The 20,918-nt window shown below is 47.7% G+C and overlaps 1 protein-coding gene across 3 annotated transcripts in view; it reads right to left on the reverse strand.

Moving 5' to 3' along the window:
* Positions 1–20,918, reverse strand: part of FMN1 (formin 1) — a 1,014,107-nt gene that overhangs the window by 196,541 nt on the left and 796,648 nt on the right. For all 3 annotated transcript variants that reach the window (XM_069638563.1, XM_069638562.1, XM_069638564.1), the window contains 3 exons: positions 8,919–9,048; positions 1,186–1,332; positions 86–145 (listed from right to left, as the gene is read on the reverse strand). In XM_069638563.1, coding sequence (XP_069494664.1) covers positions 86–145; positions 1,186–1,332; positions 8,919–9,048 — 337 coding nt within the window. The remainder of the gene's footprint in view (positions 1–85; positions 146–1,185; positions 1,333–8,918; positions 9,049–20,918) is intronic.

Raw genomic sequence — 20,918 nt, forward strand, 5'->3', positions numbered from 1 at the left:
ATTCTGAAAACAGCCAGACTCTTAACCAGGAGCACACATTCCTTTTGTTAACAGTGTTATTAGTAAGTGTTTGCAGGATTCTGACCTTGTCAAAGTGCCGCAGGTAGTACTTCACCACGTAGTCCACGAGGCTCATGCGGTTATCCTGGGGAAAAACAGGAACTCTTTATTCAAACTTCTCCAGCCATCAAGGAATGCAGTGGCAATGTAACACACTACCACACACACGTTTTTGCCAAGCAATTTGTTATACTTTGTGCTCAATAAAAGAGGTTCTACTGCAAGTATTTTGGCAGAGACCAGTACTCCAGTCTCCACAAAGCCCAAACGTGTATTTAGAAAAATACTTATTTTGTCATCAACTGTTTACGATACAAGATGTTGGCACAAACCAGAACGCCACCTCGCCTGCAGCATGAATCTGCTTTACTCGCATTGCCCGATTCACCGATTCCCCAGAGTACCAATAGAAGTAGAAGAACGCTAAGCAGAGTGAACTGACAGTGCACGTGGTTGCAGTCAGTATCCCACAAAATGCCAGGAGCACGCAGGAGTGGACTGGGGAGCAGAGGGGGGCCGGGGGGGGGGGACAGAGGCACGTAGGGAAGTAACCAACAGTAGGGGGAAGCGGTGTGGGGGCAGTAGAGCCAGCCGTTTGGTCCCAGAAGGGGACAACAAATTCTGATAAGGTGATGGGAGAAGTGGGAGGACCTGGGGAGCAGGGGAAGCGAGTATGGGAAGGCCCATTTCACAGCCATTAAGTGGGCATAGGGCAGCCCCAAACAATAAGCACCAGGGGTGTTAGGTCTGGAAAAGATCGTTGGGACTCGGGGCTAGGAAGCCTTTGGGTTGTAGCCCGGAGCTTCTGTGCTTTGCTACCACAAAAAGACCCGGGGCTATAGCCCCCCCTCAGCCCCCAGCAACCCTCTGGCGAGGCCTCTGGTAAGCACACACTGAAGTAGGAGTGAAAACAGGGCAACAACATTGCGTGCAAACAGATTCGGACCAGGTGAATCAGGAATGAGAATATAGCAACGTAAAGACATCTAGAAGCCATCAATCCTCTGTTCACTTGGTTAGAACGAGTGGGTGACGGAAGCAAGACATTTAAAAAACATACTCACAGAGTCCATCCGAGACACTACAAACCAGCAACAGACACTGGCCCAGGCTAGAGACGCTTACCCGGCTTTTGACATCCTTCAGCTTTGGCAGAATTTCCAGCCCAAAGCCGTCGGCCTGCCCTCTCGTCCGGTTGCCACCATTCATGTAGTTTCCGAAAGCCAGGATGAGCCCCAGGATGTCCTTGACGCTCGGCATGGTCAGCAAGCCCTGCGGACGATGGAGAACACTTGTAATCCTGGGTCTGAGCGGGAAAACAAATATGCAAGGAATCTATTCTTCAAATCGCTCCATCATCCGAGCCTCAGTTTAGGATTTAAGATGTACCTCCAAGTATTCCTTCGCTGCTAACCGTTTTTATTGCTAGGCTAAAATGACCACAATGTCATACTTTGCTTTTTCTGTAAAATAAAACTTTAACATATCTCTCAGTTCACCTGGTGGCAGGCAGATTTCTCAGATTACTAGAGTGATGTGACTGTTTGGTTGCTACAGACCTGAAACAAGATTGTACACGCGCACGCTATAAATGAAAGTAATACAGGGAGCAAGGGAATGGGGACATATATGCCAAGTTGGCAGAATGACCCGTCTCACTGAGGGCTGGCAGCTGCCACACAGCAAATGGCACAATACACAATTTCCCTTCCATTAAGTTCTTACCCTTGTAGTGTGCTATCAAAATCCCCCCACCCCAAAAAAATAAAACTGACCAACCGTAAACCACCCCAGAAACTTCGCATGCCCCTCAAATCTTGCGGTTTTTGCTTTGTGCTAAAAAGTCAAATCTTGCTGCCCATTGCGAAATTCTCTGTATTTTGCTTCTATATTGTTTCTTCTCTGTAACTTGCCAGCCCAGTGACCTCACCACTCTCTTTTGTCTCACACCTACCTGCCTAAGCCTGCCTTAGCCCACCCCCGTATCTCCATCCTCTCCTTACTTCCACCCCAATGGCGCCTTCTGTTGCTCCTATCTTCTCCAACTGCTTCTCCATTGACTATCCTTCCATTCTCACTACGTCTGGTAGGAAGAAGTTCAAAAAGGATATCTTGGCCTCTACCCTGGTCTTCCTATCGCCGACACCTACTCCAATGCTTCCGCCAGACAGACCCTCACCGACATCCTCTTTGTTGTTCCTTTGCCAGATATATGGACTCCTCATATGGTCTCTGTGCTCTGCCCTGTCTCCTCCTCTCCCATTAATGGTGGCACTCGCTAGGAAGTTCCCATGGCTTCCTTCGACTCCTCTAAAGTCATCATTAATGTCTACCTAAATGGCACTGTCATGGTCCAAGGCCCTCAGGCCAATCTCCTCTGATAGGCGCTTCCCTCGCCTCATCAATTTCCTCATCTGCTGTCCCCTCCTCTCCCCCCCCCTTGGCTACCTCTCTCTCCTCCTCCTCTGCCCCTCCTAGGGCTCCTTCTCTTCTGCAGGGCGTACCTCTGATCTGTACCCCTCCCCGGAAGGCCTTTAAGGCTGGCAACCTTCTTCATATTGCCACTCTCAACTCTCGCTCTGCCGTCAAACACTCCTCTGACATCTGCCACCTCCTTGAGGAACTAGACCTTGATGTCCTTGGTCTTACCGAGACATGGTTCATGGCCAGCTCTGTAACGAGCTTTGACACTCATCCCTGATGGCTACAAGATCCTCTCAGCACCCAGATCCACCTGGTCCGGTGGGGGGAGGGGAGGCAGCCCTGATCTTTCCTGAGTGGATTCCTGCCTCTATCATTCCCACTCAGACTTACTTCTCTTTTGAATGCCTTGTCTGTAGGCTTTCTCTCTCGCCTACCCATTCTCTTACTGTGGTTACCATCTACCGGCCTCCTGGTCAAACCACCTAATTTCTCCGAGTGGGCAGACCTCTCCTCCTCCCTCCTGGTCTCTACAACTCAACTCCTCCACCTCAGTGACCTAACTATACATTTAGACTCTCCTTGCTCCTCCTCTGTACTCTTCCTTGACCTCTGCGACTCCCTCTCCCTGTCCATCCTCCCCTCTGGCCCGACTCACTCTGCAGGGCACACACTCGATGTCTTGATCTCCTCTGACCTCCCCCTCTCCATCCCTCTGACCACTCCCTCTCTCCTGGAGCGATCACTCCCTCCTCTCATCTCATCTCTCCCTCTCTTCCCCCCAAGCCAAGCCTACCCCAACACTGCCACCTACCTTCTCGGACATCCGGCCCATGAAGCGTTTGTCAGTTGAGGCTTTTGCCGCCACTTTCTCTCTCCCACTCCACCTTTGGCTGTCTCTCATCCTGATACAGCCCTGTCTCTGCTCTACTCTTCGATTTCTGATACGCTTGATGCTCTTGCCCCTGTCATGAGGATCCGTTTGAAGTCCAAAGCCAAGTGCAATTCCTGGTATGACTCTGACCTAGCTACACTTAAACGTAAGTGTAGGGCAGCTGAGAGGAAATGGAGGACTTCCTGTTCATCCTCTGACAAACTGGCCTGTCGCCTGCTACAAAGGCAATACTGACTCTCTGTCCTCACCAAGAAGAGTCCATATTCAAGCTTGTGTCTCTGCGGCCACTAATAACCCAGCCAAACTCTTTAAAATCTGCAAGGAGCTGGCCAACCCTGCTGCAGGCTCTACCCCTCCTGTTGCCTCCCAGGCTCTTTGCAATGCCCTTGCCTCTCACTTCATTTAAAAAATCCAGGACATCCTGTCCACGCTCTCCACCCACACTCCTCCTCTTCTCTCTCCATCTGTGCTTGCTGACCCTCCTTTAGCCACCCTCCCACCATCCTTCTCGTCCTTTCCTCTTTTCACCCCTGACAAGGTTGCTAGACAAGTCCGATCTATGAAAGCCTCTTCAAAACAGGTTCATCCCTGTTCCTCTAAAACCATCAAGGACCACATTGACACCCTCGCTCCGGCCCTTGCTGATTTTTGCAACCACTCCTTTGCCTCTGGATCCTTCCCCTCCCCTCTTAAGCACTCCTTTGTTCATCCTCTTCTCAAGAAACCCACAGCTGATCCTTCTTGTCCAGCTAACTATCGCCCAATTTCCATTACTCCCTTTCTTGGCAAACTCCTGGAAAAGTTGGCCATCTCTCAGCTTAACCTTCATTCCAATTCTGTTGGCTGTCTCCAGGACCACCAGTCTGGCTTCAGAGCTGCCAAAAGCACGGAAACTGCTCTCCTAAACATTCGTGAAGATCTGCTCACCAACCTTGACTCCAACATTCCGTCTGTCCTCATCCTCGATCTCTCTTCTGCCTTCGACACGGTCAACCATACCATCCTGCTCAACCGTCTCTGTGAAAACCTGGGTATCACTGATCAGCCTCTGGCCTGTCTGACCTCTTTCCACTCAGATCGACCCTCCCAGGTCCAACTTGGGTCCTTCCTTTCATCTATCTTCCTCTCTACCTGTGGTGTTCCCCAGGGGTCTAACCTCTCGCCCTGGCTTTTCAACCAATACCTGGCAACTCTCGCCCACTGCATTGCCATTTTCTGCTCATATTTCCAGTGCTACACTGACAACACTCAGCTAATTTTCAGGCTGCCCTCTGCCACCTCCTCTCCCTCTCCCATCTCCGATTGCCTAACTGCCATTCAAGATTGGTGTGCCGCCAATGATCTTTGAATGCCAGCAAGAATGAGATCCTCCTTATCGGCACACCTTCACCATCCTTTCCCCTCACTCTCTGGCCGTCCTCCCTTGGCCCTTCTCCTACCCCCACCTGCGAGGCTAAGAACCTCGGGGTCATCTTTGACTGCACCCTTTCCTTTTCCGCCCACATCTGAGGTCTCTAAAAAGTCAAATTTCCGACTGCACCTCCTCAGAGGTACTCTGCCTTTCCTCTCCTTCCCTCAGAAGCTCATGGTATCTCAAACTCTGGTTCTCTCTAGCTTGGACTAATGTAACAGCTTCTATCTAAATCGACCTGCCTCTACTCTCTGCCCTCTGCAACTAATCCAGAACAGGACTGCGAGACTTTTCCTTGGCCTCAAGCCCAGGGATCGTATCTCTCCAGCTCTGAAATCTCTCCACTGGCTCCCGGTGGATGCAAGGATTAAATTCAAAGCCCTCTGCATTGTCCACAAGGCTTTCTGGGGCCTGGGTCCAAAATACCTTCAGCTATCCCTCTGCAAATACCTCCCCTCTCAAGCTCTTCGCTCCACTACCTCCAACTCACTCAGGGTCAGTCATTTTTCTAAGAAACGAGCTGGGGGTAGATCCGTCTTCGGTTGGGGCCTCCCTCTGGAACAGCCTCCCTGCCACTCTAAAACTTGAGGAGAACCATGTCCGGTTCCGGAAGCACCTCAAGACCTTCCTCTTTTCTTCTGCCTTCGCTCCCCCTCTCCCCTGCTGATCTGTTCTCTCTTGGCACTGTGCACCTGGCCACCCTCTGTCTTTTGGGCCCAGGTACCTGCTCATTCTGCCACCCTCCCGCACTGCCTCCGGGCCACCCCTTGCACTGGGGTCTGTATCTGTACCCATACAGCCCCCCTTTTTCTTCCTGCACTCATCAGACCTACCCTGTCTGCTGCCTTAAACCTAGCACTTGCAAATTGCTGGCTGCATTACCACTGTTTGTTGCCTTTATTTATTTATTGTTATTTATCTGTTTCTCCTCTGCTTTGCACTTTCCACCTCTCCCCCTTCCATGCACTTTTCCCCTTCCCCCTCTCCCATGCACTTGCGCGTTCTCAATGCCACTGGGCCTAGTAAGATCGCTGTTTTGTTCTCCCCTGTTCCCCTCCCTTGCCTGGTCACCCTCTGAAACACTTGTGTACGAGCGCGATAGAAATATAATATCAATCAAAAATCAATGTCCCTACTGTTTTATGTCATGGGCATTTAAAAAGCGTATCTCTGCTATTTAAAAGATATCATGGCACTCAGGAGTATTGGGGGGGGATCACTGATGACCTGGACGCTGACAGGGATAGCATCAGACAAGTCTGCACAGTAGTATTAGCAAAGGGGTTGGGTATCTTGGGGCTAGCCTCAGACAAGTTTGCAGAGTAGTCCTAGCAAAGGGGTGGAGTATCTTCTGGTCTTCCACATGTCCAGCCACTCCGCTTTATTCATGGCGGAGAGGTTTGAGCATCCGTGAGAGGCCATAATGCTCAGGACCGATTGTTGGTATGATATATGATATGATATGGAATTTGTAACGCGCCTATACACAAGTGTTTCAAGGCGCGACGAGGCAGGGAGGGGGGAACAAGGGGAAGACAGACAACGATCCTACTAGGCCAGGTATCATTCAGACCGCGCAAGTGCAGGGGTAGGGGAAGGGAAAAGTGCCAGGGGAAGGGGAGGGGGCAGTGCAGTACAAGTAGAATAAAAATAAATAAATAGGGCCAGCTGGTGGCAAGTGCAAGGTAAGTGCAGACAAGTGCTGGGAAGGGGGTGCTGTAGGGATACAGAGACAGCCCCGCAGTGCAGGGGATGCCAGGGAGGCAGTGCAAGTGGAGAGTGGCTGGGCCCAGGACCGAGGTCGGTGAGAGTGGCCCAGTTGCAGATTCAGTGCAATTTCAGTGTCGAATTTAGCAGGGGAGAGGGACAGAGAAAGCAGAAGCAAAGAGGAAGGTTTTGAGGTGCTTCCGGAACCGGAGATGGTTCTCCTCAAGTTTCAGGGAGGCGGGAAGGCTGTTCCAGAGGGAGGCCCCTGCCGTGGAGAGAGATCTACCCCCAGCTCGTTGCTTTGAGAAGCGGCTGACCCCGAGGGAGTTGGAGACGGATGAGCGAATGGCTCGGGAAGGAAGATCTTTAGGAAGAGAGAGTTGAAGGCCTTGTGGATAATGGAGAGGGTTTTGAACTTCATCCTCGCAGCCACTGGGAGCCAGTGTAGAGATTTCAGTCCTGGAGAGATACGGTCCCTGGGCTTGAGGCCAAGGACAAGTCTCGCAGTTCTGTTCTGGATGAGTTGCAGAGGGCGGAGAGTGGAGGCAGGCAGATTAAGATAGAGGCTGTTACAGTAGTCCAGCTTCGAGAGAACCAGGGCTTGGGAGACAGTGAGTTTCTGGGGGAAGGAGAGGAAGGGAAGAATACCTCTGAAGAGGTGCAGCTGGTAGTGTGATTTCTTAGAGACGTCAGATATGTGAGGAGAGAAGGAGAGTGTAGAGTCGAAGATGTCCCCGAGGTTTTTAGCCTTGCAGGTAGGAGCAGGAAGAGGGCCAAGAGAGGCCGGCCAGAGAGCTGCAGGGAAGGAGGGAGTCGGTGTGCCAATGAGTAGAATCTCAGTCTTACTGGCATTAAGGCAGAGGTCATTGGCGGCACACCATTCCTGGATAGCAGACAGTCAGAGATGAGGGAAGGAGAGGAGGAGGCCGAGGGTAGCCTGAAAATGAGCTGGGTATCGTCCGCATAGCACTGAAAGTTGGGGCAGAGGGCGGCGATGCAGTGGGCAAGGAGTGACAGATATTGGTTGAAAAGCCAGGTGGAGAAGACCAGTCATAGTCTTGTGCAGTGGGTGAACTGTGCAGTCATGCCAGGAGGTAGACTACTAGCAAGACCTCTATGTGCAAGCTTGTCCATGATTTGGCAATTCCATGCATGGGCAGCGGCACAAAAATCAAATCAGTGCTCTGGGGAGGCTGCTGTTTCCCTGACACATGATGTGGTTTAAGACACTGGTGTTAACGTGCCCAGCCCCACACCTGCATGCAAACCTGACCTATTATGTGTAAGCTGGTGTATATACACAAGGAGCCAGTTTCTCAAATATTTTTGTGACGCGCGCGAGGAGTTGTGCTAGCACTCAAAAAAGGAGCAGTCCAATTCTCAAAGGGCATGTCCAATTCTCAAAGGGCATCTGAATAAAATTCAGATGCTCTCCCCTCCGCCCCCTCTACGCCAATGTCCAAAGAAGGGGACAATTCTGGGCATTTAAACGCGCATCCCACATTTACAAACAGGTTGAAATTTTAAATGCCCAGAAAGGAAGGCCCTCCCGCTGCGCCTTTTGAAACAGGGGCAGGAGGCGGCGCAAATCATGGCAGGGTCATTTCTGACTTTGCCATGATTTGTTTTTAAAGTACAACAGCCGCAGCTTAAACCGCAGCGGTTACGCTAGTATTACCATCGCCCAAACAGTCATTTCACAGATGGGCCCTTTAACGGCCCGTCTCAGAGAAAAGCCTCTCTCTCCTCCATTAGTGTAGGGAGCATGCTCCCAATATTGATGTATGCAAGGGGGCTGGACAGCGCATCTTTGCACTACTGTCCATCCCTCCCGAAAGGCTCAGGTCGCCTTTGAGAGTAGCATTCTCTACGCTCATTTTAATTGTGCTACTATATGAGAATCTGGACAAGATCTCTTGTCATGAAGGGCACAATCTCCTTCGGCAAAGCTCCTTTTTCATAAGCACTGAAAATTTCATATTAAACAGTGACGCTGTGCTGTTTCCCCATGAGAAAAATGCACTAACTTCAGCCTGAACAAAAACTGAAAAGTGACATCAGTAACTAGAAAGAGACTCCCAAGAATGTTCCAATGCAATAAAACGTCATTTGGAAAGAGATGAATGCTTAGACTAAAAAGGGGTGGAAAAGGGAGCGAGAGAGGAGAAGAAACATAAAGGGAGAAAAAAGCAAAGAAAGACAATTGGTCTTTCAAGAATGCAAAGAACATTTTTGAAATTGCAATTGAGAGGTAAGTGGCAGAAAAGTCACAACAAAGGAGAATGTTTTAGCTCCACAGTGACTGTATGTGCTTGATGTACAGAATCATATCTATAGCCTAAATTAAAAAAAAAAAGCTCTACTGTAGCAGCAAAATTAATTTTGCATGTTACATGCGTTTAGTGGTCATTTAGTACACCTTACCTTGCAGGCCCGGGAGAGGATATCCACCTTGCGATGAACCGACGTGATGCCTTCAGAGAAGAGAGACTGGAAGATGATGCATTGGGACCGCTCGGCAAAGTTCGGGATCTGGGATAACTCGTACAGGAATCTGCAACAGGATAGAACCAGCACTCAGATTTGCCTACATTGAAGGTTTTTTTGCGCACAAGTACAAATTAATATCAAAGTTTGTAGGCAGGCAGGCAGGCAAAAAGACAGCAGTCTGAAAGGTAGGCACACTTGCTGTGAAGCGGGCAGGTGTCCTCTTTCTTCTAGAGTCAAACACACTCACTGCCGGTCTTTTTCATTTCTTCCCCCAGAAACCAGAAGCTACTTCAGTGTCTTGAAAGCAGCCCCACACACACTGAAGGCGAACAGCTAGGCCGATTTCCAAAATATGATTTTCTAAAGAGCCATCAATTTACCTTAAAAGGTTATTTACCAACTTGGTATTATGGGTTCTTACGGTGTCATCTTGTCTTTTTCTTCCCAGCCTTCTCTTAATGAGTCCACCCAAAATCAATACCCAAACTGCCTTCAAAGGTTGATCAAAATGTTCACAATTGCCTGCCTTTCGTAAAATTATTTCTTTATATGTAGCCATTTTAAAGGAGACACCGTGTGCAGACAGCGTCTCGCCATCAGTCGCTCCCTTCCAATCTCTCTTCCTCGCCCACTCCCATACAATAAATAAGGTTTGGGAGATCTTCACCCAGAGGAACCAGCGTGTGACTGCATAAGTACTTAGTGTACAGTGCTTCATTGTTAGGTTACTTGGATTTATACCGCACACTGCTGCCGCTTGCCTTGTTTCCAGGAGGTCAGGTGGATCTGAAAGTGGGGGCTACGAAAGGGGGAAGACGAAAACGTAACGACGGATGACTAAAGCAACATTTCAGGGGGACCCGTTTGAGCCCCTGGCATTTGAATGCATTGGCTGGTACTGTGGTAATTAGACTGTAGAGACAGCATACAGTGCCTCTGCTGGGAGACGTACTCAATTGCTGTGTGAGAGTGGCTTAGTGCACGGTGTGCAACACGGATCAGGGAGTTGGCAGATGTAGGGAGGAGGGAAAACCAGGCACTCAACCCTCAGCACTTTGCTTTGGCCAATGAGCGATGGGAGGCCTGAAATCTTTGGCTCAGATAAAGAGCTGCTGGAGATATGAAACCCTCAGGCACTCCTCACCTTCCTTAAGAGTGTTGGTTGGCAGGTTGCGTGCCTTCTCAAACCTCACTCTAACTTGCTCAGGTACTGCACTCAATGTGCCATACTGGGACTTTTGGCTGTCGGGGCAACACACAGCATTGGTCAGGCATCAAGATCATTTCTCCCTCAAGTGTGCCAACAGTGACTTGTGAGGAATCGCATGATTCAGTCACTTGTCCCCAGAGGGGAGCCTTTCCTTGTGAAGCTAGAGAGGTGAGCCCGCTATGCAATAATCCCCACTAGGGGGGGGGGGGGGCATGTGGGACCTCAAAGGGAGAGACCTCCCCCCAACCCCTCTGGGGGACAAGGATTCCCGTTCTGTGGAGGAACTCCCTAGAGGCCTCTCTTTTGGAACAACAGTAACATCAGAACTTCAGAGACATCCATCAAACCATTCCATTGTTTGTGATTGTGACATAAGAACCAAGCTCCAAACTGAGGAACAATAACGTAAAAATACGGTGAAGAAGAATGCAGAGCGAGTAATATCATTAACTCAGTGGTTGGGAACTGTTGGGACAGTTTTTCTGAAGTCCACCCAAAGGGACTTCTTAAAACTATACCTTGGGGCAAAGGAGGTTTAGCATAAATATTACAATCTAACCTAACAAGAATACTACTGTGACAAACAACAATAAACAAATAATGAAACAGTTGGGTAATGTAAAAATCATGGTTTATTTTATATATACCCAGGCAAAGAGTATTCTTTAGAAAGGTAAGTACTATTATGTCAAACATAAAATAAAAACTAACAATACTCATGGTAAGTAAACCAAAGTATAAAACAAATTTGGAATGGCAGTAGGCAATTCAAGGGAAGCAGACCCTATTGGTACTAAGCTGCTACTCTTATTCAGTTTCAAGCAATAATACAGTTATACTAACAATGTTACTTTCTAGAATAGCTAAACACAATTCAAAAAGTAAATAACTTTGTAATACTAACAATGTTACTTTCTAGAATAGCTAAACACAATTCAAAAAGTAAATAACTTTGTAACACTTGTAACTGAATATTCCTGAAATAGAATAAGTTACAAAACCAGCATATAGCAAGGAAGCACTTTGCAACACTTGTTACAATTTTTTCACAGAGGCCTTATACTTTAGTAGACCTTCCCTAATCTAGAGCAGGGGTGTTCTCAGAGGTAGAAGGGAGCCACTAGTGGGGCAGTGGCCAACAGTAGGCAGAACAAGATCAGGCACAACTGCAGGAAATTCAGAGTTCCAGAGGAGTTCATGGCTAACAAGTAACAGACTTTAGAGTTAGTAAAAGTGTTCAGGGACTTTGTAGAAGGCTCTCTAGATGTGTTCCAGTGTTAGGCTTGGGCGAACGGTATGGGCGAAATCCCAACTTCCCGAATCACCACACTAGCCAAACAGGAGCAACACAAAGACTTTAGGGTTAAGTATTACCTCAAGCCACGCAATACATCAGCAGTGAAGAGCTTGCAGACAGACGCCTTCACGATGCAGCAACACCGGGCCTGGTCTCTGGATTCTTGGTCGTGGTGATGAAAGAAAGGACAATGGATGGGAAATTTCAGCAGCAGTCGGAGGAAAGGCTCCCAGAAGAGGATTCTTTGGTGCCTCTATGGCTCTGTGGATTTGCCCCCCTTTTCAAGGCACTAGATGAAGAACGGTTGTCATCTGATCGATTTGCCTGACTATCTTGGTCCAGCACTCTGGTGAGGGGACTTCAAGGAGTGAAATCCTGCTTCTGGAGATCCAGCAGGAGTCCACCGAAGTTTCAGCGCGATTCGTTCATGGGAAGACGTTGCACAGCCTCGATGTCCCAGGATATTGGCAGTTTGCAGCCCGGGAAGGTCACAGCTCCTCCTGGGATGGCTCAAAATGCAGGTCTTCTTAAGACTGGATTGGTCCCACCAGTCTAAGGGTCAGAGTCGTCGTCTTTGGGACTCCTCTGTCGTATGGAAGAAGGGGTCAGCACAGGCAACGGTTACGCAGCAGGCACCTCCGGTCGCTAGAATTGGATACAGCCGTCTTCTCTTCTTCTGAATCGGATTCAGCTGCAGTGGTCGACTTATCTTCAGCTTCCAAATCCAGGCCATTTATTCAGGAACCCAGCCAATCAGCACACATGCTACATTCAAACTTTGGGGGGTGGGGGAGTGACTGTCCTTTCAGGACAGCCAGGCAGCCTCCCAGTTAGGACTGGTTCCAGGCAGGCATGCCAGAAGACAAAGGGCTGCAGAGTTTCAAACACCTCCCTCATTTCCTGTCTTCCGAGACACTCTGGAAGCCTTGGCAGGCTACACAAAGTGTTCCCACAGAAGACACAAATCAAACCAGGACCTCCCCCCTCCCAAGCGGGCAGAAGAAAGACCAAGAAAGGACAAGAACATGAAAAATGGTGAATAAAGAATTTAGCCACCATTCTAGATGAATGGCAACCCTTCTGTGCATTACCGCGGCTGGGTTGACAGCTTGCGAGTAAAAAAAGAAAATTTCACAAAACTCAGTAGAACATGTCCAATGCCACCAGCCATAAAGGTATGTGTGTCACTGCAAGAGAAATTGTACAGAACCAGTGAGATTATGTAACCACTGGGCACTCCACATAAGGTGGGGTGGGCTGATCTCACAATGGGGATTGTAGAAAGGATAACAAGTATCCTTCTGCCCTTGGGAACTTTAATTCACACAAGGAACCCAAGAGAAAATAAAAAAGGAACCCACGAGAATCCCAAGCAATAGTGCACCGAAAGTGATGTGTGTCGCAATGAGAAAATGCAGATGCCCAAAAAGTTATACGATTCCAAAAATAAATTATGGAGAGTAACAAACAGGACTTCCATGGAAAGACTAAAAGAAAGGGTGAGTGGGGGAAAAAGGTGCCCACTCACTCAGGAACATAGAAGAAAAATCCACAAGTCCAACACAATGTGCTGGCAGTCTCACAGGTGAAGGAGATTTTGCCTAAATATTAAAATCTAACCTAACAAGAACACTACTGTGACGAAGAAAAATTAACAAATAATGAAGAGTGCTCAACTAAAAGAGAAAACGGACTATAATCCTCTGCTGGGAAGGCACCACCAACCTATCATAAAAAGGGACGATTGACTACTGTCCCATTTCTCCACCAAAACAACAGCCTGGATCGAGTCCTTCCTATCAAACCAAAGTTTCCACTTCTGCAGCTGCCCCTCCTGCCCCAGTCACCTGTGGAGTTCCCCAAGGCTCCTGCGTCTCCCAGATGCTATACAATATCTTTACGAAGCCCCTCTTCGACCTCCCTGACAATATGGGTATCTCCTACACGAACTAGGTGGACGATAACCACATCCACCATTCATTCTCAGGCATTTTACGACACTGACTCCAACACACTCAGCAATATCTATCAAACTATCCAGGCCTGGATGGCTCGTCATGCTCTATGCTTAAATGAAGAGAAAACCAAGTTGCTCTTTCTCTGAGCACAAACACGCTTAAACATACTTAACACAGCCTACAAATCCTTCGTCATTGAGGGAAACATCCCTGTCTCAAAAGAAGTAAAAACCCTGGGGGTTTACCTGGACTCCTCGCCATCGCTAATCAGACATGTAAATGCAATCTTCTCCGTGGCAGCGTACACGTCTAAACCTGACGCCTGCAGACATTTCCTGACAACGGACAGCTGCATCACAATTGCTGGAGCCCTAATTCTCTCTAGGATAGATTACTTTAATGCCCTCTTTGCAGGCTCACCCACTCTTTCTTTCATATACATTTTTATTGGTATTTTCCTACAACAAACTTTTTTTTTAAACCCACTATGTCCCCACTCCCCTTTCCCCATGCCCTCTCATCCCAACCTTGATTTAACGTTTTTCTCAATTCCCCCTACTTATTGAATCACTGCCCCTCCCCGCCCGCCTCCACCCCCTTGAGGTCTTCATCCTATTCCTTCCACCGAGCACCCTCATGTCTTGGTGAGTTGTTCCTAAATCCTTGTGGAGGTTGTGCATGGTTCGATTTATTTCAAACCCAAACGTCTAATTTTCCTCGGGTACCAGGCTCCTCTATAATCTTTCTGTAAGAAATTAATTACTAGGTCCCAATCTGCCTAGAATCCCTGGTGATCCCCTTGTATAGAATAGGATACCCATTCTAGCGCCGCAAAGTACCACACCTTTCTCACCCGTTCATGCTCTGTGGGCAGATCCCTCGCTTTCCACTTCTGTGACACCACCAGTGCTCCTGCCATCATGAGAATCACATACACCTTGCGCTGTGCTTTCGAGGATAACTCTTCCAATATCCCTCCTAGGTCCAACATCTCGAGACCTCTGCTGACCTTTCCTTTGTACCCCAGGATCTCGTCTATAGCCTCCTGTATCTGTTCCCAGAACGGTTGGATGTGTGGACATTCCCACCAAATATGGCTCCATGTCCCCTCAGCTCGGCATTCCCTCCAACAAGTCTTGGGGACGGTAATGAAGCTTCACCGGTGTGAGATGCCATTGACACATCAACTTTACCGATACCTCCCATAGTTGTATTGACCTAGTGAGCTTAGGGATATTCGCCCACAGTTGTGACCACATTACCTACTCAATCAGGTGGCCTACTGAGTCCTCCCAGTTCGCCATATAGCGCCTATTCTCTGGCTCCTCACTTTGTTTAATGCACCCGTAAATTTCCCCCGCAATGTGTTTGTCCCCTTGGTCTGATACAAGAAATTTCTCAAAGGGCGTTAGAACTCTTGTTGCTGCATCCTTTACTAATGGATTCAATAGCCAATGTCTCAGTTGAGTGTAACAAAACCTTTCTCCCTCTTCCAACCCGAAATCCGTTTTGCATTGGATAAAGGATTCACTGCCATTAAACATGTTCAGTATCTTATGGCATCTGCCCTCTTGCCATTTGCCAAATTCCAACCCCTTTGCACCTGGGGAAAATTAAGGGTTGTAGAATATAGGGGTAAACTGTGATGGAAAGGTGGTTAACTCTGCTCGCTTAATCAGTTCATCCCACGAGTCCCCCACCAGAGACCCTATTTGATTGTAGTACATATTATATTGCTTGTCCCTCTTTGGTTTCCAAAGCACCCTGTTGAGGGGATCCCCTACCACCACTTTATCCATATCTCTCCCGATCTTTTCCGGGTCACCCCTTAACCAATCCCTGACCATTTTAATCTGTGCAGCCAAGTAGCAAAGTCTGGCTCTCCCAGTCCGCCCCTGTTTTTGGTCATATTCATCAACCGTCTTGTTAAGCTAGGCTTTTTATGATTCCATATGAATATCCCTGTGTGTCTTTGGATGGCTCGAAAAAAGGACTTGGGCACCCTTGTTGGAAGCGTCATAACATGATACAGGAGTTTAGGGTGAATAATCATCTTCAGGACATTAATCCACCCTATCCAAGATATTGTTAACGGGCCCCAGTCATTTAACATATTTTTGATGGCCTCTAGTAGGGGGGTAAAGTTGGCCGAGAATGATGGTTCAATAGTTTTAGAGATGTTGACTCCTATTTTATAGTATTGCCTGCCCAACTATATAGAAGGGTTTCTTTAGTTCCTGTTCCTTATCTTCTGGAAGTCAGGTTCCACACCTCTGATTTGTGGGTGTTAATTTTTAAGACCTGCCACTACCCCAAACTGACTGAGCACTCTGTTCATTGCTCTAAGGGATTTTTCCGGTTCCGTTAGTGTTAGGAACATGTCGTCCGCAAATGCTTCCTCCGAAAGGGATTCCTGATATGTCACCTGTTGCCCTCACTGTGCCCAATGGCGGCACCAGATGGATTGCGTATAATAATGGGGATAAGGGGCAACCCTCCTTTACCCGGATTGACCCTGATAGGTGGACCATTGACCATCAGGCAAAGCGTTGGGTTGTAGTAGTTTGCCCTTATTTTGAATATACATTTAGTCCCAAAACCCGTCCTTTCCATAGTATGAAATAAAAACTGCCACTCCACCCTATCGAAGGCCTTTTTTCAGCGATCAACGCAATAATGAGGACCAGGATGTTTTTTTAAATTTTACTTTTTCTATCAAGTGTGCTATCCTTCTGGAATAGGCCTATCTGCCTGCCCCGAATAAAGACAGATTGGTCTGTGCTAATACGTTTTGGAAGGAGCTGTTCCAGGCGAGCCGCTGGTTTCTTTGTATACATCTTTGCATCTATCTTGATGAATGGAATCGGTCTATGTGAGCCGCAGTTGGCCGGATCTTTGCTGGGCTTTGGCAGTGATACCACCTTTTCCTCCTCCATAGTTGGAGTGAGTCTCCCCCCCTTACCCCAAAGTCATTAAAGAATCGAACCAGATGAGGAATTCCATTTTCCCTGAAGGTTTTATAAATATCTGCTGTGAAGCCATCTGGGCCCGGGGATTTGTTGATTGGCCGTCACACTATGGCTCTACAAACCTCCTCTGTTGTACTGTCGTGTTCTAGTTCCAATTTCTCCTGTCCTGTTGCTAAGGGTAGATCGCATTTATCCAAGTACTCTAGTTGGCACTGCTCAAGGGGGTTGTCAGAATTGTATAACTGTGTAGTATGTAGACAATTCTCAGGTTATATCAGTTATATCCAAACTCTCACCCCCCCCCTTTCATTTTCATTTTTAATATGGTTCTAGATGTTTCCTCCTTTCTTAGTTACATGGCTAAGAGATGGTCTGCCTGGTTTGCTTTTTTGAGGTACAACAATGACTGCTGCCCTCGTTTGTAAAATTTCCAGTTGGCCCCTTATAGCCCTATATTCACTCCTTACTTCCCCCCACTTGCTAATTTCTCCTCCAATTCTTTTTCTACAAGTATACTCCATCTATCTCTTAAGGCATTAGTAGTGATGTTGGCTTCTGTCCCCGTTTGTTGCCTCGAAAGAAATCCTCTATTCCGACTTTTTCTCTTCACTCAGTGTTTTGTTTTTAAATATTCATGTGTGGTATTCTCCTCTTCCATAACCCCCGGGGATCCGGCTTTCCTTCTAAGTCAGTGTTATGGGAGCATGGTCAGAAAAGGCTATTGCGCCCACCTCTATATCGGAGACCAGGCCCAACAAGGATCGTGATAACCATATGTATTCAATTCTGGAGGAGGTCCTATGGACATGTGAGAAAAAGGTGTACGCCTTAGTAGGTCCCCTCTTTTGCCTCCATGCGTCCACCAATGAGAGCCTAGCTATTTGCTTGATCAATTCTTTCGAGGGTTTACCCTGGGTATGTGCAGTCCCCAAGCTCCTATCTGCCCCCGGGTCCCAGGCCATATTAAAATCCCCAGACAATACTATCTGACCCTTAGCAAATCCCTCCAGTTTGATCAGCATTGCTTGGATAAATCCATCTGGACCAGAATTGGCAGCATATATGGTGGTTATTGTGTACATTTCCCTGCTGCCCTGCAAAGTTAGAGCAAATATCTCCCCTTGGCATCCTTCTTAGAGTCCATTACTGTAAGGTCTAGATTATTCCGAATTGCTATCAACACCCCTCCCTTCTTACACGTGTCACTGGATTGGAAGATTCGGCGGTATCCCTGTAGCCTAATTTTGTGTTCATCTCAGGCTTGCACGTGTTTCCTGTAGGGTTAGCAGATATGGTATTTCCCTTGGGAGGAATCGTTCCAGTATCTTTCTTTTCACAGGAGAGTTTATTCCATTAGATTTAGTGAGGTGATGTATAAATTATTGGTCTTAGCCAATGTTGTGACGATTCGGGAAGGTATATTTAGGCACATTGGATTCTCGATTTGGATCCCTCTTTACTTCCTACCCCCCTTTCCCAACAATCCCACTATTTCCCCCCCCCCCCAACCACTGCCCTACACTGGGTGGACTCAACCAGCCTCTAGGCCCTCCCAATTCGCCCTCTCAGGGATTGAGCCCGGACCGCAACCCAGCATTAGCAAGTACGGGTTCACCCAAACCCATATCAAGATCCCAACTGCCACCTTCCATTTTCCCCCAGTACTTCCATAAAAAAAAAAAAAGACCACCGTCTCTGGGTTAGTGCATCATTACATTCTCCGGATCCATGTTTCTTCCTTTCAGGTGGCTTTGGCATTGTTTGAAGGATGCCCTCGTATCTCAGGCTTTCGATCTTTGGGCCCCCTCTGATCGGCAGGAGCTCCTTTCTTCTTAATGGTTTTTGGCCTTGCCTTGGTCCATTCCCATCGCTTCCTTTTATTCTGCCTTTCTGATGAGGGCTCTCTTGGTCCCTGCTCATCCTCATCAATTCCCAGAATTCTCGCTCCTTCATAACAAGATGAGATACGATATTGCCTTCCTTCCCATTCAAAAACCAGGCCGAAGGGGAATGTCCAACGGTAACCAATATCTTTGTCCTGAAGAACTCAACGGGCTACATTATTTTCTTTTGAGCAGTGTTATTTGCGACAGATCCTGGAAGAGTTGTAGCTCTGAGCCGTTGTGTTATCTGTTTCGCTTTCCTCGATGCTACCAACAATCTTTCCTTCTGACTGTAGTTGTGTAGGGCAGCCAACACGTCCCTTGGCCTTGCCCCAGGTTCTTTCCTTAGTGGCCCCACTCTGTCCATTCTAAGGTCCGTTAGGTTGTCCTTTTCTATTAGATCTGCAAATATTTGTTTAGTCACTGATTTGAGCTCCTTTTCAGTTACCCCTTCAGACAGGCCTTCGAGAACCTCTGTTCGCATCTCCAAATTGTGAGTTGCACTTGCTAGTTGTTCTACCAGCTCATCTGTTTTCTGTGCATCGTCAGCTAGATCATGGAGCGCATTGTCATTTGTGACCACTCGTTCCTCAAGCTTATTCATGTCTCCTTTTATTTTGTGTAGTGCGGATGCCAGGTCTTCCTGCATTTTGTCCATTTGTCTCTGTACAGTCCCTGCAATCCTGTCACCAAAGTATTGAAAATATTGTCTAAGGACTTGTGTAACTGCTGATCTGACCCGGGTAGATTTTGGGGCCCCTCGAACCAGAAGGCCTTGGGAAAGGTGAAAAGAAGGGTCAAAGTGGTCCTACAGGGGTCTTGTAAAATTCTCTGTACTGACCGGCAGTTGATTGTGAAGCTAAGGGAAGTGAATCCTGCCTGCATTGTAAGAGTTGAATGAGAAAAGATACGATTCACATATTGGCAAACGTGAACCTGAACGCGGGATGCGGATAAAGGGGGGGCGAAGTCTAAGTCCCAAAATACAGTGTGTTGACAAAAGTGAACCTGGAAGAGAGATGTCCACAGTAAACTGTACAAAAGAACATTTTACAAAAGTCACCAGATAAGTTGCATTGAAAGCCACAGTGAACCAGATCGAGGGAGGCGAATAGTCGAGTCAGATCTGAACCCGGAAGAGGGGGATTCAAGGGTGAAAAGCCAACATCCACCGACCCGTGAGTGCTACAAAGCAAAATACAAAAGGAAACTCCTTTTGAATACATTATATGCCAGAGGGAACCCGATAAAGAGACTTGATATTTGAGAGGGGTCTGAGCACAGAAGAGGGGGGAAACCCAGGAGTGAAGAACTATTACTCAAATACAGAGAAGACCTTTTGTTGAACTTCTGTTTTGATACTGTGAAGCTGAAGCTAACAGCCCCTCAAAAGCAGTAGGAATAACTATCAGAGGTTCTGGTATCATTTAAGAACTTTCTAGAAATCTGCGCCCAGAAGAGGGGGATCCAGAGGTGAAAGACATCCTCCAATATATATGTAAAAAGGAACTATTTGATCATTATCAGGCCCACAGCAGCATGAAACGTTTTGATAAGAAAAGAGACAACCACTGAATGCCCCGATTGCTGAAAACAGAACTGTTAGTTTGTGCTGGTAAAGCTCAAGCATGTGCTCTGCTCCAAAGTCCTACCTTGTTCTGTGCTGAAAAACGTGGGGAAGGGAGACCTCAAGTACCGCATCCCGACTTATTATTTGTGAACACTTCCTTCTTTCTTGAGAACATTATCCCACACTTCTTTATGTATTTAGCGCAAGGATTGGCAATGGGTGTATGTTAGCATAGGCCCTTTTATTTGACACAGCGCCACTAGGAATGCTATAGTATTATTTGAAGGTCTAAGCCTGCTCCCATCTTAGATTTGGGTTTAGATTAGGTGTTTTTCCAACCTGCCTTTACAGTTTAATAAACACCCTTGAACTGTGATCAGTTGTGTCCGTCTATTCTTGATACCATGCCTTCCTTACATTCTGCACAGGCCTCAAAACACGGCTACTCACTCAAGAACCTTAACCCAATGCAGCAACTACGATCTACTATGTTTGTAAATCCATCATGCTTACAAGTAACTATTGTCTGTCTGTATCACCGCTGTAACCGGCACCTAGATGCCCTCGGGTTCAGTGCGCTCTACAAATGAAAAAATAAATAAATAAAATACTATCAGTGAGAAGTGAAACCTGAGAGTTTCAAATCATCTGAGTCGGGAGTGCTGAGGTAGACCGGGAGATCCTCCGTCGGGGGGAAGCCACAAGGTGCTTTGGGCAAGAAGCACTGAGGAAGCCGAAGGCAGACGAGAGAGGGGGGAACGAAAACCCCAGGAGAGAGAACCAGTCAAGGGCGGTGGTGTGGCCCAGGAGAAGTGGGCTGTTCATTCTGGCAACAATGCCCATACCTGCAGAGCACTGGTGCTGCGGACAAGAAAAAGCAGAAGTCAGAGCGAGAACCAAAGCTGTCCTACAAGGGAAGTTCCTATCCTGCGACCAGGCCCGGTGATGCCAACCCGTGGGAAACAAGGTAACAGGGGCAGAGGGCAACCCGAGACGGAACACAGGGAAAGAGTATCATCAGCCTACCCGTCCCACTGAGAGGTCAAA

This window comes from Ambystoma mexicanum, chromosome 14 (genome assembly GCF_040938575.1).
Source record: "Ambystoma mexicanum isolate Mex_15411 chromosome 14, UKY_AmexF1_1, whole genome shotgun sequence".
Lineage (NCBI taxonomy): Eukaryota > Metazoa > Chordata > Amphibia > Caudata > Ambystomatidae > Ambystoma > Ambystoma mexicanum.